This window comes from Ornithorhynchus anatinus, chromosome 4, assembly GCF_004115215.2.
Source record: "Ornithorhynchus anatinus isolate Pmale09 chromosome 4, mOrnAna1.pri.v4, whole genome shotgun sequence".
In the NCBI taxonomy this organism is placed as follows: domain Eukaryota; kingdom Metazoa; phylum Chordata; class Mammalia; order Monotremata; family Ornithorhynchidae; genus Ornithorhynchus; species Ornithorhynchus anatinus.
Genome location: NC_041731.1, coordinates 21203594 through 21221572, shown reverse-complemented (window position 1 = coordinate 21221572; position 17979 = coordinate 21203594). Strand labels below are relative to the sequence as shown.

At 58.8% G+C, this 17979-nt stretch overlaps 1 protein-coding gene across 1 annotated transcript; it reads left to right on the top strand.

Moving 5' to 3' along the window:
* Positions 1 to 459: 459 nt before the first annotated feature.
* On the top strand, positions 460 to 16128 carry LZTS3 (leucine zipper tumor suppressor family member 3). The gene is made up of 5 exons (XM_029063260.1): positions 460 to 500; positions 7761 to 8261; positions 9458 to 10057; positions 11404 to 11673; positions 13243 to 16128. The coding sequence occupies exons 2-5, from the start codon at positions 7800 to 7802 to the stop codon at positions 13978 to 13980; spliced, it is 2070 nt and encodes a 689-aa protein (XP_028919093.1). The 5' UTR covers positions 460 to 500; positions 7761 to 7799; the 3' UTR covers positions 13981 to 16128.
* Positions 16129 to 17979: the final 1851 nt, after the last annotated feature.

Below are 17979 nucleotides of genomic sequence, written 5' to 3'. Positions count from 1 at the left end.
AGCGTCCGGCCCACGGGGAGCGTTCGGCGGATGCCTGCAGCCTCCCGGCCAGGGCGATGACGAGGATGGATGGATGGATGGATGGATGGATGGATGGATGGATGGATGGATGGATAGACGGACGGACGGACGGGATTGCACGTCCCCCCGAGGACGGGGGAGCAAGGCAGGACCCCCGGGGGCGTCCGGCCCGATTGGGGGAGGGGGCCGTACGGACGGGGGTGTGTGTGTGCGTTTGTGGGGGCCCCCGCCCCCCGGCAGGCCGGCTGGGCGGGGTGGGGGCGGGGCGGCGGTTTGCCGCAGGAGTGGGGGGAAGGGGCGGGCGGGGGGCGGGCCCGGGGGGCGGGGCGGACCGGGGGGCGGGCCGGGGGGACGGGCCGGGGTCCCCCGCACGCCCAGCCCGGGCTCGGCTGCCCACCGCCGCCGACCGCTGCCGACGCGACCCCCGGCCCGGCTCGGCCCGGCCCGGCCAGGCCCGGCCCGGTCCTGCCAAGAGTAAGGTGGGGAAGGGGCCCGTGGGGGGCCGGGGGCCGGGGGTCGGGGGGACGGAGGGAGGGAGGGACGGAGGGAGGGACGGAGGGAGGGACGGAGGGAGGGAGGGAGCGCTGCCCGGCCCGGCCCGGCCCGGCCCGGCCCGGCCCGGGGTTCTCCATGCCCTCCTCCTCCTCCTCCTCCTCCTCCTCGCCGCCCCCGGCCGGAGGGGCCCGGGGGTCTGAGGGAGTGCGGATGATGTCACCGCCGCGCCCCCACCCCCCAGCCCCAGCCCCAGCCCGGGGCTCACACTGCACCACCCTCCGGAGCGGGCGGGGGGCGATGGGGGGGAGGGGGCTGACCTCTCGGCCCGTGTGTGTGTGTGTGTGCGCGGGTACCTAAGGACCCCCCCGCCCCCGTGTCCGGGGGTCCGTCCTGGGGCCATTAGGGCACGACCCCCGCCCCAAGGACAAGGGGAGCGGGTGGAGAGGGAGAAATGGGGGGGGGTTCACCCCGAGTGAGAGGGAGCTGAGCTCTGCCCCTCTCCCCCCCACCTCCGATACACCTGTCCATGGACCTAAGACCCCCGCCGTGTCCAGGGTCCCCACGCCCGTGGGCCTCATTAGAGCAGAACCCCCGACCCGGGGACAAGGGGAGGGGGAGGTAGAGAGGGAGAAACTGGGGTTCACCCAGAGTGGGAGGGGGCTGATCTCTGTCCCCGTCCCCCCACCCTCCTGCCAGTGCACCTGTCCATGTACTGAAGAGCCTGGTCCTGCCCTAATCAGGCCCCAGACAGACCCCGTGTTCATGGGCCCATCCTGGGGCCCGATTAGAGCAGGACCCCCGCCCCGGGGACGAGGGGAGGGGGGAGGAGAGGGAGATATCGGGGTTCACCCAGCGTGGGCATCTAATCTCTGTCCCCCCCGGCGCGCCTGTCCGTGCACCTGAGACCCTGCGTCCACGGTCCCCGCGTCCATGGGCCCGATTAGAGCAAGACCTCCGTCCCGGGGACAAGGGGGGTGGTGAAAGGGAGAAGTTGGGGTTCATCCAGAGTGGCAGGGGCCTAATCTCTCCCCCACCCCGCCCCAGTGCGCTTCCACCCTAGCGCTTAGTACAGTGCCTGGCACGTAGCTCAGTTATTATCAGCAGGGCACGGCAGCTAGATCTTGTGAGGCTGGAAACCCCCAGACTCCTCTCTGGAAAGGGGCAGGGGCAAGGCCTGGGTGGTACTCTTAATAATCATCATAATAATGATGATGATGATGATGATGATGATGATGATAATGATGATGGTATTTGTTAAGCACTTACTCTGTGCCAGGCACTGTTCTAAGCGCTGGGGTAGATACAAGCAAATCAGGTCGGACACAGTCCCTGTCCCACGGGGGGGGCGGGGGGGGAGTCATTTTACATTTAACAGATGAGATAACTGAGGCACAGAGAATAATGTTGGCATTTGTTAAGCGCTTACTATGTGCAGAGCACTGTTCTAAGTGCTGGGGTAGATACAGGGTAATCAGGTTGTCCCACGTGAGGCTCACAGTTAATCCCCATTTTACAGATGAGGTAACTGAGGCACAGAGAAGTTAAGTGACTTGCCCACAGTCACACAGCTAACAAGTGGCAGAGCTGGGATTCGAACTCATGACCTCTGACTCCAAAGCCCAGTCTCTTTCCACTGAGCCACGCTGCTTTTCAGAAGTAAAGTGACTTGCCCGAGGCCACACAGCAGACAAGTGGCAGAGCCCTTCTGACTCCCAGGCCCGGGCTCTGTCCACTCCTCCACGCTGCTTTCCATCCTACAATTCCCAGTAGTGGCCCCTGTGAAAAGTGTGCTCTGACCTGTGCGTCTCCCACTCCCCCCAATCAGGGCAGGCTCATGTTGGGCTCCAGTTTTCCAGCCCTTGCTGGGCCCCATTGTGATCCTCATTCATTCATTCAATCACATTTATTGAATGCTTTCTGTGTGCAGAGCACTGTACTAAGTGTTTGGAAAGTACAATAGAGTCCTCTCCCAAGTGCTTAGTCCAATGCTCTGCACACAGTAAACATTCGGTAAATAGCACTGATTGATTCTGGGCAGAAGGGCATGAAGGAAGGGCTGGGAGAAGTGGGGCTGTAGGCTGTGCCAATGCTCCAGACCATGATACTGATTGAGCACTTACTATATGCAGAGCACTGTACTAAGTGCTTGGGAGAGCACAGTCCAAGAGAGTTGGTAGGCACGTTCCCTGCTCACGATGAGTTTACAGTCTAGAGGGGGAGATGGCCATTAATATGCCTCTGGCTGCCCCCAGATTCCCATCTAATCAATCAATGAGGTATTGGGTTAATAATTGAGGTATCTCTTAAGCGCTCACTATGGGTCAAGCACCGTACAGAGCACTGGGATAGACACAAGATGATCGGGCTGGGCCCAGTCCCTGTCCCACCAGGGGTTCACAGCCTTAATCCCTATTTTACACATGAGATAACTGAGGCCCGGGGAAGTGAAGTGACTTACCCAAGGTCACGTAGCAAGCAGCGGAACAGGAACTAGAACCCAGGTCCTTCTGACTCCCAGGCTTTCCATTTCACCACGCCGTGTCTCTCTTACTGAGTGTTTACTGCGTGCCGTGTGCTTTGCTAAGTGCTTGGGAGAATCCACTACGATAGAGTTGCCTGCTCACAAGGAGCTTCCAGGCTAGAGCTGTCTTCGGTCCATCCAGGGCTGTTTCTCCCTGCACCGTCCCCATCTTGGCCAGTCCAGGTTTTATGGGGGGGAAGGGGTGTGGACTTAAAAGTATGGAAGGAGAGCCTATTTAAATGACACAAAGGACTCCCAAGCTTTCAGTCAGGGGTCGGGGGGCCGGGGGCGTGGGGACCGCTGGACAAGGACCAAGAGAGGAGGTGGGGTCTCCATCCCTGAGATCTCGAAGGAAAAAGCAGATCAGATCTGATCTAGGGGGATCAGTCAGTCAATCGTATTTATTGAGCGCTTACTGTGTGCTGAGCACTGTACTCAGTGCTCGGGAGAGTCCAGTAGAACAACAGATGCATTCCCTGCTCCCAACGAGCTTACAGTTAGAGAGGCAGCACGGCCTAGTGGAAAGAGCACGGGCCTGGGAGTTAGAGTTAGAGGTTAGAGTCATGGCTTCTAATCCCAGGTCTGCCACGTGTCTGTTGTGGGACCCTGGGGCAAGTCACTTCACTTCTCGGTGCCTCAGTTCCCTCATCTGTAAAATGGGGATCAAGATTGTGAGCCCCATGAGAGAGATGGACTGTGTCCAACCTGATGACCTTGTGTCTACCCTAGAACAGTGCTTGGGCACATAGTAAGCGCTTAGCACCACAATTATTATTTTTATTTTTGGAGGGGGACAATACGATCGATTGATCGATTGACCCAGCATGCAGTACTCCAACGGCGGGGACGGGGAACATGTCTGTTACATTGTTGTACTGTCCTCTTCCAAGGGCTTAGTACAGTGCTCTGCACACAGTAAGCACTCAATAAATATGACTGACTATAAATGCTGCAAATCTGCCTGTTTCTCAGCCATTCCATCCACATGGACAATGGGGGCTGGATTGGATGACCTCTTGAGATCATTTGTTCAATCATATTTACTGAGCACTCACTGTGTGCAGAGCACTGTACTAAGCGCTTGGGAGAGGACAATGCTACAATACTGGCTCTGACAGCCCCATCCCTACGAATCTTCATCATCAGTCAGTCAATCACTGACTTCTATTGAGCACTTATTCTATGCAGAGCACTGTACTAAGCACTTGGGAGAGGACAATACGGCAGAGTTGGCAGACATTTTCCCTACCCACCATGAGCTGACAGTCTAGAGGGGGAGAAAGACATTGATATAAGTACATAATTTATAATGTATAACTGAATAATAATAAAATAATAATTGTGGTATTTGTTCAAGGGCTTACTGTTTGCCAGGCACCGTACTAATAGCTGGGGTGAAGAGGAGCAAATCGGATTGGACACAGTCTCTGTCCCATGTGGGGCTCACAGTCTCCATCCCCATTTTAGAGATGAGGGAACTGAGGCCCAGAGAATGATAGTAATATTAATTGGGGTATTTGTTAAGTGCATACTCTGTGCCAGACACTGTACTAAGCGCTGGGGTGGATCCAAGCAAATTGGATTGGACACAGTCCCTGTCCCACCTGGGGCTCACAGTCTCCCCATTTTGCAGATGAGGTCACTGAGGCCCAGAGAAGTGAAGTCATTTGCCCAAGGCCACATAGTGGGCAAGTGGCGGAGCTGGCATTAGAACCCACGAGCTTCTAGCTCAGGGGCTTGTGCTCTATCCACTACGCCATCATTTATAGATCGAGGGATGGGAGAGCAGTGCGGAGATGGAGCCGGAGCAGGGGAGTGGGAGGGGGACGTTTAGAAATGGGTGTGGGTCGGAGCGGGAAGGAGAGGAGGAGCCTTCCTCCCCCCACCCACCCACCCACCTGGCCCGTGGGGTCGTGTAAACAGCAGGAGAATCCCAACTATGCATGGCATGCGTGCCCGGCCAGGGCTGGACAGCTGTGGGCAGGTCTCCGGGCATGGTGGGCGATCCAGTGGCAGAGTACCTATAGAGCAGAGAGAGACATACCAAGATGGACACCCAGAACTGCCCCCCATCCCCAGACTTCAGCGGGGCCAGGAGGGAAAGAATGGGAGCAGTTATAATAATGGTATTCGTTAAACACTTGGTACGTGCCAGGCACCGTTCTAAGCGCTGGGGTGGATACAAGCTAATGGGGTTTGGGACACGGCCCCCGTCCCGCCTGGGTCTCACAGTCTTCACCCCCATTTTACAGATGAGGGAACTGAGGCCCAGTGAACAATAATAATAATGACTGTGGTATTTGTTAAGCGCTTACTAGGTGCCAGGCACCGTACTAGTCACTGGGGTGGATACAAGAAGATGGGGTTGGATACAGTCCCTGTCCCATGTGGGGCTCGCAGTCTCCCTCCCCATTTTACAGATGAGGGAACTGAGGCCCAGAGAAGCAATGGGACTCACCCAAGATCACACAGCAGACAAGGTCTGTGCTCGTAAGGGGTGACGTTTTCACTTAGTCGCACTTATCGAGCCCTTCCTGCCTGCAGGGTCCTGTACTGGGCACTTGTTGACAGTCTGATAAGAAGAGGCTGCCACCCCCACCTGCACACACTCACACCCCCAAGCCATGAGGGCCCGGTGTGAGGGAATGTGTGTGCAGGGATGTCTGGCTGGAAGGCGAGCGTACCAGGGCCTCGGTGTGAGCTCCAACTTGCAAAGGAGCTGTGCGTGCGGGCGTGTGTAGGAGTTGAGAGTGTGTAAAGAATCGGGTGTGCAAAGGCCTCTGGGTGTAGGAGGGTCAGCAGGTGGGGAATGGTGATGGGCATGAAAGAGAGAGGTGAGGGGTGGGAGTGGAGTGAGCGCTTCCCCGCCGAGACGATGGGGGAGGGTTAAGGGGGCGGGCCCGGAGAGGGGGGGAAGCGGAAGCCGTGATTGCCCAGGTGAGGGACAAAGGTCTCCTCCCCGCCCCCATCCCTCCCAGCAGGTGCCAACAGGTGGCAACAGGTGAGCCGTTGTTCCCAGGTAGTTCAGCCCAGCCAGAGAAGGGGCGGGGCAGGGTGGGGCCGGGCAGGAGGGCGAATGCCCGCTGCCCACAGACTAAGCCGGGCTGGTGCCCGGTGGCCCACGGGGGCCCGGAGCCCGATCCGGGTAAGTGGCCGCCTCCTCTGCCCTCGCTGCCAGCTACAGGGCAGAGGGTCTCCCCGGAGATCTCCCGGCCCTGGCCAGCGAGCCGGGCAGGCTGCAGCCAGGGAAGGGAGCGGGGCACCAGCAGTCTCTGGGCCAGATTGGAGAGGGGCCCCCACGGGACAACTGTCCCCAACCCAGGAATAGCTGCGTTGAGGAGGTGGGCCTGTGGGTCGTGCACGTGGCTATGTGTGTGGGCCCGTTGTGTGCAGCAAGTGGGAAGGGCAGAGATTTTTAGTCCTGCAGGACGACGACAACAGCCTCTCTGCGACTTCGAACTGTCGGTGGCGGTGGGGGGGAGGATTCCGCTTTCCTGTCAGAGCGCGTGCGCACACCCCCACAATGTCACACACACACGGCACACACCCACAGTGTCACACACACACACACACAGTGTACACCCACAATGTCACACACACACACATATACACATAGCTCTGTCCTTTAGTGCACAGTAGCACCGAGCCCGGAATTCGGTGGGGGAGAGGGAGGAGAGGAGGCCGATCCTGGCAGGCTAGAGGTCAACCCTGAAATCTCCCAGGGGAGCGGGGCAGGCCCGAGTGGGGCTCTAACAGGTCGGTCGGTCATAGGGAGGCGGAGGGGGCTGGGGGTCCCGGGGGATGGGGGTGGCCTGGGCTCAGAGCAAGGACAGCCGCTTCTGTTCTGGGTGGCGGGATGGGAAAGGCACCGGCCCAAGGTTTTTCCATCTGTACAGTGGATCATCGGCCCAGCCCGGAGGAGGGGTGGCCCAGGGACCTGGGTGGAGGGGTGGTCCGGGTTTGTGGGGAGGGGAAGACCTGGTACATTGGGCTGGAAGGGGGTGGGGGGTGGACACAGGCTGGGAGCCGGGCTGGGTCAGAGGGCCTCCAGGCCTTCCACATGCCCTCTCTACCCGTTAATGATTCCAGCCGGAATGTCGGGACAGCCCCTCCTCCCCCCAGGAATGCGGCTGCCCTTCTGTGGCTCTTCAAGGGGTCTGGCACAGGCGGGGTTGTTGGGGGGAGGGGACTGAGGTGTGGATTTATCCTGACCTCTGCCCTGCCCCACCCTACTCTGCCTGGATGGGGTGGCAGTTCTGGGTGGCAGGGGGATGGGGCGGGAGCATCTTAGCCTCCAGAAAACCTCAGCCTGGGAGCCGGCAATCTGGTCATTCAGTCAGTTGTATTTACTGAGCGCTTACTGTGTGCAGAGCACTACTGGGAGAGTACAACAGGACAATTAATAATTGCGGTATTTGTTAAGTGCTTACTATATGTCAGGCAGTATTCTAAATGCTGAGGTAGATACAGAGTAATCGGGGTGGACACAGTCCCTGTCCCATATTGGGCTCACGGTCCCCGTTTTACAGACGAGGTCACTGAGGCCCAGAGAAGTGAAGTGACTTGCCGAAGGTCACACAGCTGGCAAGTGGGGGAGCGGGGATTAGAACCAATGACCTTCTGACTCCCAGGCAGGGGCCCGGGATGGGGCAGGGCGGGGGAGGTGACCATCAGCTCCCCCAACTGTGTGCCCCCCAACCCACCCACCCCGGTGTCATTTCAGTGCTGCTGAGCGGAGCCGGCACCCACCCCCAGCCCAGCCATGGCCTCGCTGGACACGCTGACGCTGCTGAGTGACCCCCCGGAGCCCCTGCTCCTGCTCGGCCCCCGCCGGTCCCTCGGGCCCGGCCCCCGCCCCGCCCCCGCCATGGGCAGCGTGGGAAGCGGTGTGGCCGGAGAGCAGGAGTTCGCCATGAAGAGCGTGGGCACGCGGACGGGCAACGGGGCGTCGGGGGGCCGCGGCTCGGACCCCGCCCACAACGGCTACTCTCTGCGGGAGCTGGCCGGCCGCTACGGCTCCGAGGAGAAGGCTCTCAAGGCCGCGGAGAAGGGGGCCGCCGCCCTGTTCCTCAACGGGGACCCTCGGACGGCCGGGGACCGGGCCCAGACGGACGCGGGCAGCGGCGCCCCCTCTGCCGGGCAGCGGACCCTGCCTCCGCCACCCCAGTACCGTGAGCCCACCCACCCGCCCAAGATCCTGCCCGTCTCTGGAAAGCCGGACCAGGTCGGGCTGAGTGGCAGAGGAGGGGGGCGGCGGGCTTCCACCCAGAAATTCCTCAGGTCAACTTGTTCTGTCCCCCACCTTGGGGAGATGATGATGATAATAAATAATAATAATGGTATTGGTACTTGTTAAGCGCTTACTAGGTGCCCAGCACTGTTCTAAGTGCTGGGGTAGATACGAGGTGATCAGGTTGGACACAGGCCCAGTCCCATAGGAGGCTCACAGTCCCGTCCCTCCTGGGGCTGGGGGTTGGGGAGTCGGGGCAGGGGGAAGGGGGGGGGCACATCAAGCATAACAGTAATGATGGTATTCATCTAGCGCTTACTACGTGCCAAGCACTGAGCTCTGGGCTAGATGCAAGGTCATCAGGTCGGACGCAGTCCCCTTCCCATCTAATAGTAATGATGGTACTTGTTAAACGCTATGTGCCAAACCTTGTTCTAAGCGCTGGGTAGACTGTAAACTCATTGTGGGCAGAGAATACCATTGTTTATTGTTGTACTGTACTTTCCCAAGCGTGAAGTACAGTGCTCTGCACACAGTGAGTGTTCAATAAATACGATCGAATGAACGAATATAAGATAATAAGGGTGGACACTGTCCCTATCCCACATGGAGCTCACCATCTTAATCCCTGGTTTACAGATGGGGGAACTGAGGCAAAGGGAAGTGAAATGACTTACTCAAGGTCACCCAACAGACACATGGCAAAGCTGAGATCAGAATCTAGTCCTTCTGACGCCCAGGCTCTAGCCACCAGGCCATGCTGCTGCACAGGAAGGAGATGAATCGATCGATCGATGAATAGTATTTATTGAGCGCTTACTGTGCATACAGCACCATACTAAGGGTTCGGGAAAGTCATTCATTCATTCAATCGTATTTACCGAGCGTCTACTTTGTGCAGAGCACACACTGTACTAAGTGCTTGGGGGAGGACAAGATAAAAACCGACAGACACATTCCTGTCCAGAACTAACTCACAGTCTAGAGGGGGTGACCCCTCACCCGAGTCTCCCATCAGAAAACCCTTCCTCCCATCAGTCTGACTTCCACCCCTCCTGCTGCAGAGCCCCTGCACTGTCTATCCTGGCTGCCTGCTCGTGCCCGGGGCAAGAGGTGGTGGGCAGGGCTGGTGATGGGCGGGAGAGGGGGTGCCATCCGAGGGCCTGACTCCCCCTCCCCTTCCGTTGCAGAGCACTGAGCCCCTGGTGCGGCCCTCGGCCTTCAAGCCGGTGGTGCCCAAGAACTTCCACTCGATGCAGAACCTGTGCCCGCCCCAGGGCAACGGGCTGGCAGAAGGGCCCCGGGGCCTAGCGGGCAGTGGATCCAGCCCATCGGGCCTGAAGGGGGGCGGAGTCCTGGAGAAGGGCCGGGCGGCCAACCCGGGAGGGCTCTCCGACTCCGGCCGCAACTCGCTGACCAGCCTGCCCACCTACGGCTCCGGCTACAGCCAGCCCCTGGGGCCCCTCAGCGCCTCCACCAGCCACATCAACCGTGTCGGTACCTCCTTCTCAGTGGACAGGGCCGGGGCCGGGGCCGGGGCCGGAGGAGGAGGAGGAGGAGGAGGAACGGGGACCGGCCCCAACGAGACCTCTACCTCAGACAGCGGGCGGTCCAGCAGCAAGAGCTCGGCCTCCTTTGGGCGGCTGCAGCCTCTGGGCGACGGGCTGGCCTTCCACTCCCCATCCACGGACGACGTCATCCAGGACCTGGAAGACCGACTGTGGGAGAAAGAACAGGAAGTGCTGCAGATGCGTCGGAACTTGGACAAGAGCGAGGCCGCCATCTTCCAGGTCAGGGCGCCCGGGTGCCACCCTCTCTTTCTCTCCCCTTCGCAACCTCCCCAGACAAAGCCGGGTACTCTGAGGGGGGCGGGGGGTGAGGGGAGGTGCCCATCACCGCCCTCCTTCCACCACCCGGGATTCTTCGCCCCCATGTCCAGTCCTCCCGGGCTCACCCTGCATTCAGACCTGCCCGTCCTCGAGACAAGGTGGTTGGTTTGATGGTATTGATTAAGCACTTCCTACGTGCCAGACACTGTATTGAGCGCCGGGGTCGATAGAAGGTTGGACGGAGTCCCCGCCCCACGGGGGGCTCCAAGTCTTAAACCCTGTTTTTTTAGATGAGGGAACCGAGCCACATGAAATGAAGTGACTTGCCCAAGGTCATGTAGCAGACAAGTGGTGGAGCCGGGATTAGAACCCCGGTCCTTCGGACTCCGAGGCCCGGGCTCTGTCCACTAGGCCACAGTGCTTTGTTCACAATAACCCTTTGCCCAAATCCTCGAGCCTGGGGCATTCTGGGAGAGATGTGTCCGTGGATACGACCTGAAAGCATAAGACAAAGACACAGCTCCTCCTCGGGAATTCTCATTGTACCCTGGGGGTGGGGAGTCAATCGATGGTACTTACTGAGCAATTGCTAGTACTTGGGAGAGTCAGTTTCCTCAGCATCAGTAGGCACGTGCCTTGCCCAAAACGAGGTTAGGGTCAAGAGGTACGGTCCAGGGATGGGGAGACTGAGGCCTAGAGAAGCTAAGTGGCCAACCCAGTCCCGGTCAATCATATTTCATTCAATTGTATTCACTGAGTGCTTTCTGTACACAAGGCACTCTACTCAGCGCTTAGGAGAGTCTGACAGAATGATAGTCACATTCCCTGCCCACAGCGAGCTTAAAGTCTAGGGAGGTAATGATAATAATAACTATTATGGTACTTGTTAAGCGCTTACTATATGGTGCCAGGCACTGTTTTAAGTGCTGGGGTAGATCCAAGTTAGTTAGGTTGGACCCAATCCCTGTCCCACGTGGGGCTCCCGGTCTTCATCCCCATTTTACAAATGAGGGAACTGAGGCCCAGAGAGGCAGAGTGAGTTGCCCAAGGATTAGCACCTGGGTCCTGCTGACTCCCAGGCCCAGGCTCTATCCATTAGGCCACGCGGCTCCTCCCGGTACGGTCCAGGGATGGGGAGACGGAGAGGGCAAGTGGCCAACCCGGTCTCGCGGTAGACGGTGCCCCTCCGCGTAGCCCCCCGGCTGCTTCACCCCCACCCCTCCCCACCCTCTTCCTCTGGTGACACCTGCCCCGGCCGGGATGGGGATGGTTAGAGTGACTGAGTGTCCTCTCCGAGCCGGCGGCAGGTGTTTGAGGAGAAGCAGAAGGTGTGGGAGCGGGAGATGGAGGAGTTGCGGCAAAACTGCGCCCACAAGCTGCAGCAGGTGTCTCGGAAGGCCCAGCGGGCACAGCAGGCCCTGCAGCTGCAGGTCTTCCGACTGCAGCAGGAGAAGCAGCGGCTGCAGGAGGACGTGGGGCGGCTGCTGAGGCAACGGGAAGACCTGGAGGAGAAGCTGGCGGCCGCCCGGAAGGAGCAGGCGGACGTCCTGCCCAAGATCGAGGAGACCAAGTGGGAGGTGAGGGGGGGCTGCTTAGTACAGTGTTCTGCACACCATAAGCTTGCAATAATAACAGTAATAACGGTATTTGGTAAGCACCGACTGTGCCAGGCACAGATCTAAGCGCCAGGGTAGATATGAGTTAATCAGGTTGGTCACAGCCCCTGGCCCCCATGGGGCTCGTAGTCTTTGTCCCCGTTTTACAGATGAGGGAACTGAGGCCCAGAGAAGTCAAGTGACTGGCCTAAGGTCACATGGCAGACAAATGGCGGAGTAGGGATTAGAACCTATGACCTTCTGATTCCCAGGCCCAGGCTCTATCTGCTAGGCCATGCTGCTTCTCAGGTAATATCTTTGATTAATTGGAGGGCCTCTTGTAGAATTCCACAGCCCCCCAGGGCTTTTATCCTCCGTCTCACAGCTCCGTTGCCTCTTAGGCCTCTTATCTATTTTCTGTTTTGTGCATGGTATTTATTTATTCATTGATTCATTCAATTCATTCAGTCGTATTTATTGAGTGCTCACTGTGTGCAGAGCACTGTACTAAGCACTTGGGAGACCACAGTATAACAATAGAAGGAGACATTCCCTGCCCATGGCGAGCTTACAGTTTTAAGCGCTTACTCTGTGTCAAGCACTGTTCTAAGTCCAGGGGGAGATAAGAGTTTTATCAGGTTGGTCACAATCCCAATCAATCAAACAATCAATGGTATTCACTGAGCGCTTACTGTGTGCGGAGCACTGTACTAAGCCGCTTGGGAGTGTACAGTCCAGCAGAATTAGTAGGCATGCTCCCTCCCCATAATGAGCTTAAAGTCTAGAGGGGGAGACAGACATGAATATGAATAAATAAGTAGTTTATAACAAATAATTTAAGTGCTGCATGGGGTTGGGGCGAATATCAAATGTCTAAATGTCCCCAACTTATATGGGGCTGACACTAAGTAGCAGGCAGGAGGACTGAATCCCCATTTTGCAGTTGGGGAAACTGAGGTACAGAGAACTTAAGTGGTCACACACTGCAAGCCAGAGGCAGAGCTGGCATTAGAACCCAGGCCCTCTGATCTCCAGGCCCATGGTCTTTCCACTAGGCCACACTCCTGTGCTCTCCACCTACTCTAACTGTGGTATTTGTTAAGCACTCTGTATGTGCCAGGCACTGTACTGAGCACTGGGGTGGATACAAGCAAATTGGTTTGGATGCAGCCCCCGTCCCGCATGGGGCTCCCAGTCTTTATCCCCATTTTACAGAGGAGGTAACTGAGGCACAGAGGAGTGAAGTGTCCCGCTCAAGGCCACACCCAGAAGACAGGTGGCAGAATGGGGATCAGAAGCAGTGACCTTCTGACTCCCAGGCCCGGTCTCTGTCCACTGGACCATGCTGATCCCCTGACCCCTTCCCTTGATTCCCCACCTTCTGAGTACCGTCTGCCACCAGTCCCTTCACCCCGGACCGCAGGCCCCACAACCCAAATTCTGGGCTTCCTCCAGGGAGGGCTGGGGCGGGGGCGGGTGGCCCGGGCTGGGGGGCGAGGGGGCCTTTGGGGGTCTGAGCCTCCCCCTGACCCCCCACCCCAACCCCGACAGGTGTGCCAGAAGGCGGGCGAGATCTCCCTCCTGAAGCAGCAGCTTAAGGACTCGCAGGCGGATGTCTCCCAGAAGCTGAACGAGATCGTGGGCTTGCGGGCGCAGCTGAAGGAGGGCAGGGCGTCCCTGCGGGAGAAGGAGGAGCAGCTCCTCAGCCTGCGGGACTCGCTGGGCTCCCAGCAGGCCAGCCTGGAGCTCCACGAGGGCGAGGCGCAGCGCTCCCGGCCCGAGGCCCAGGCCCCGCGCGGCCAGCCCGGACACTGCCAGCGGGAGGCGGCCGCGCTGCAGAGGGCGGGAGCCGTCGACGAGGACGACGAGGACGAGGGCCCGGCCGCATGCGAGAGCGACGAGGCCAAGATGCGGCGCCAGGCGGGGGCCGGGGCCGGGGCCGGGGCCGGGGGCGACGGCGCGGCCGGGGCGGAGGCGGGCCCCGCGGCGCGGCTGCGGCGGGAGCTGGAGCGCCTGCAGGGAGAGCTGTTGGCCGAGCGGCGGGAGCGGCAGCGCCAGGGCGCGGGCTTCCAGGAGGAGCGGCGCACATGGCTGGAGGAGAAGCAGAAGGTCATCAAGTACCAGAAGCAGCTGCAGCTCAACTATGTGGAGATGTACCAGCGCAACCAGCAGCTGGAACAGCGGCTCGGGGGGCTGGCCGGCCCCGGGGCCCCCACCCCTCCCCCCGGCGACGAGAAGAAGGCGTGGACCCCTTCCCGCCTGGAGCGCATCGAATCCACCGAGATCTGAAGCAGCACGGCCTAGCGGGTGGGGCCCGGGCCTGGGAGTCGGAAGGATTCCTGGCGCTGCCACCTCGCTGCCGGGTGGCCTCAGGCGAGTCACTTCACTTCCCCGGGCCTCGGTCCCCTCATCTGGAAAATGGGGACAAAGGCCGCGAGCCCTACCTGGGACGGGGACTGCGCCCAACCCAGTCATCCTTCATCCACCCCGGCGATTAGAACGGTGCCTGGCACGTAGTGAGTGCTTCACCACTACCAGGATTGTTATTAATCATCATTATCTGAGACCTCCTGCCCCCGTCCCCCTGTCCCCCCGTTCCCGGTGCACAGCCGAGGCCTCGGGGGTATCCGGGCCTAGTCGTCGACGTTCACCTTGGCGAGACTCAGCCTCTCGTCCCACCTGCCCCTATCCGACTGGGGTTGGCTTCGACTCCATCTTCTCACGTCTCCGCACTGATTTTCGGCCACATTGGCTATCGGCGTAGCGCCCCGCCCCCTGTTCAATTCGAACCCAGACCCCCGGCCCCCCATCGCCGTGGCCCTGGAACGCCCTCCCCCCACCCCAAGGCGCCTCCCAACCGAAGAGGTTGAAAAAGCTGCCCGTGCTAGTTGTCCTTCTACATCAGCCCCTGTCGCCTGACCCCCTTTCCCCCGGGTGCCCTCGGCTGACCGTCTACACCGTCCGTCTGGGCCCTCGACCCCGCTCCGGCGATCCAGCTCGTCCACCCAGCTCGTCCACCCCTCCCACCTGACCCCGGCACCCGATTCCCCCCACGTTTTTCCAAACTGCCCCCCCCCCCCCCCCGCCCTACGGAAGGTCTGGGAGCCTGGGTGGGTCTAAGGAAGACAGGGGAGGGGATGCAGTTCTGCCAAGGGAGGGGATGGATGGCCCCCTCTAGACTCCCAACCCCCACACCGCGCGCTGTCTTGTCGTCTTCATGTCGTTGAGAGGGCGAGGGGGCTGGGCCCGTCGGAGCCCTTGCCGGCCCCCACCTCCCCTCTTCTCCCTGCCCCCGTTCCAGCCCCGCGCCAAATCAGCACTTTATCTCGGGCCCGCTGGACCTCCTGCCTGCCCGGCCCAGACCAAAGCCCGGGGCATCCTGGCCGCCCCCCCGCGCCCCATCAGGGCGTCAGTCGCAGCCCGAAGCCCACCCCCTCCCCACCCCCCACCTGGCCCCCTGCTAGAACCTCAGGCCGTCCCCGGGTGGGTGGGGGGAGGTAGAAAGGGTGAAGCCTCCACTCTACTCTCCTTTCCCATCCAAATCACTGCATAGGCGGGAACTATCTGCAATTGCCCCCTCCCCGCCCCAACCAACCAAGACTGGCACTGCCAGGGGGCGTGGCTAAAGGTAATACCTGCCTCTGCCCCCCCCACCCCCGGCCCCAAACCCTCTCGGCCCTGTATGTTGCTCCCTCTCCAGTGGCACAGTCGTGCCAGCTGGATGCGGGGGGGTGGGGGGCGGCCTGCTCCTCCGCCCCCTCCAGCTGGATGCGGTGTCTCCCGGGGTGGGAGCAGGGCCGCCTGGGCATTAAATTCACCAGCAATAAAAATCCCGGGGGGGGGGGGGAAGGGGGCCGCCCCTCACTCAGCAGCCCACTTCTGGCTGCCCTGTTGACCCCCGTGGCCACATTTAGGACCGGTGGTAGGGGAGGAGCGACTGTTCCTTCTGACTGTGACCCGTGGGCTACCCCCACCCCCTGCCCCCCGCCCCTGGTCTCTGGAATCGTCGATCTATAGTGTGTCGCGCTGACTGTTCTCCAAAACGTTTTTTCCCCAAACCTGCGGGAAGGACTTGGGCCTCTAATCCCTGCTCCCCCATCCCCCCGTCCTCAGCCCATGTATTTTAAGGAGAATTTCGGCATTTTGTATACTCCTCCACCTCCCTTCCCCTCACCTTGCAGCGGCCCTGCCGTCCACCTGACTTGTACAGTCCCCTCCTCTTGACCCCCTCCCCACGAATCCATGGGGCGACGGCGTAAGGAGCAAAACAAATCAGAACGGCTCCTGCCGTTTGGTTTTCAAAGAAAGTTATATATATATACATATATATATATATGTATAAAGATATCTATATCACCACAGTCTGTCCGTCTGACTGGGAAGAATCTTCTTTTTCCCAAAAGAAATAAAATGAAGAAAGGCTTCTTTTCAACTGTATCCAGGTTTCTGGTCTGATTTTCATTCCTTCATGCCTTCGATCATACTTACTGAGCGCTTATCGTGTACTTCATTAAATGCTCGGGAGAGTACGATATAACAGCATAACAATAAACAGACATTCCCCGCTTCAGTACCCAATTTCCCATGTAGGTTGGCAGGAGTTGGATAAAGGCCGCTGCCCTGGAGTGGTTGGGTGGGATTGAAGACCCAGTCTTGCTCTGTCAGGATAAACACACTGAGCGTGTCCTGGCACACGCTCACTTGCCCAAACACCGTGCCCCGGTGTCGCAGAAAAACAGGAAATGCTCATTGTCAGTCAGTCGTATTTACTGAGCGCTAACTGCGTGCAGAGCACTGGACTAAGCGCTTGGGAGAGTCCAGTGTGACATTCCCTGCCCACAATGATCTTACAGTTCAGAGAAGGAGACAGACAATTATAGAAATAAATAAATGACAGATATATACCCAAGTGCCATGGGGCTGGGAAGCAGGGTTGAATAAAGGGAGCAAGTCAGGGTAACACAGAAGGGAGTAGGAGAAGAGGAAAGGAGGGCTTAGTCAGGGAAGGCCTCTTGGAGGAGATGTGTTTTCGGTAAGGCTTTGAAGTGGGGGAGAGTCATTGTCCGTTGGCTTTAATGGAGATATCCAAGGGCATATGGGGAATCCGGTGGATGTGATCTGGGAGGGCTTCCTGGAGGAGTCGGACCCCTCACATCCAGGGGACTGACCAACACCCATGGAGAGAAGTCGTCACTGGACCTGCACGTGTTCTCTCCCTCCCAACATCCAGTCAGGAAGGCCCGCTCATTCGAGGTTCGGAAGATTGGGCTGTTCGGAGGAGGGATGAAGAAGAGCCTCCGGGTGGAGGAGGAGGTTGTCCCGTCCCATTAAGGGTGGGGTGGAAGGGAGGGCAAGAAGCTGGGGTAGGAGGAGGCAAAGCAACGTAGCCTAGAGGTTAGAGCTCCGGCCTGGGAGTCAAAAGGAGATGGACAGGGAACGTGTCCGCTGTCTGTTCATTGTACTCTTCCAAGCCCTTACTACAGTGCTCTGCACATAGTAAAGCGCTCAATAAATACCACCAACTGGTGGATTGATTGATTCCAATCCCGGCTCTGTCCGCTTGTGACCTTGGGCAAGTCACTTTGCTTCTCTGTGCCTCAGTCACCTCATCTGTAAAATGGGGATTGAGACTGTGGGCCCCATGTGGAACTGAAACTGTCAACTGATCATCTTGTACCTACCCCGGGCCTCAGTACAGTGTCTGGCACAGAGTAAGTACTTAATGAATATTACTGTTATTAGTTGGACAATCGTATTTATTGAGCGGTTGGGAGAGTAGGATATTGTGATATAACAGACACATTCTGTGCCCACAGTGAGCTTACAGACTGGGGGGGGACATTAACAGAAATAAATTAGAGGCATGTACACAAGTGCAGTGGGGCTGGGAGGGTGGAAATGAATAAATTGGAGCAAGTCAGGGTGATGCAAAAAGGAGTGGGATAATAACATTATCATTATTACTGGTGGTGGTGGTGGTGCTTTTCTCCACTCCAGTGCTTAGAACAGTGCCTGGTACATAGTAGATGCTTAACGTGGGGGAAGCAGCATGGCGTAGTGAGTAAAACTCGGGCCTGGGAGTCAAAAGGTTATGGCTTCTAGTCCCTACTCCGCCACTTGTCTGCTGAGCGGCCTTGGGCAAGTCATTTCACTCTTCTGTACCTCAGTTCCCTCATCTGTAAAATGGGACAGTGAGCCCCATGTGGGACAGGGCCTGTGTCCAACCCAGTTTGCTTGCATTCACCCCAGTGCCGAGTACAGTGCCAGGCCCATAGAGAAGCAGCGTGG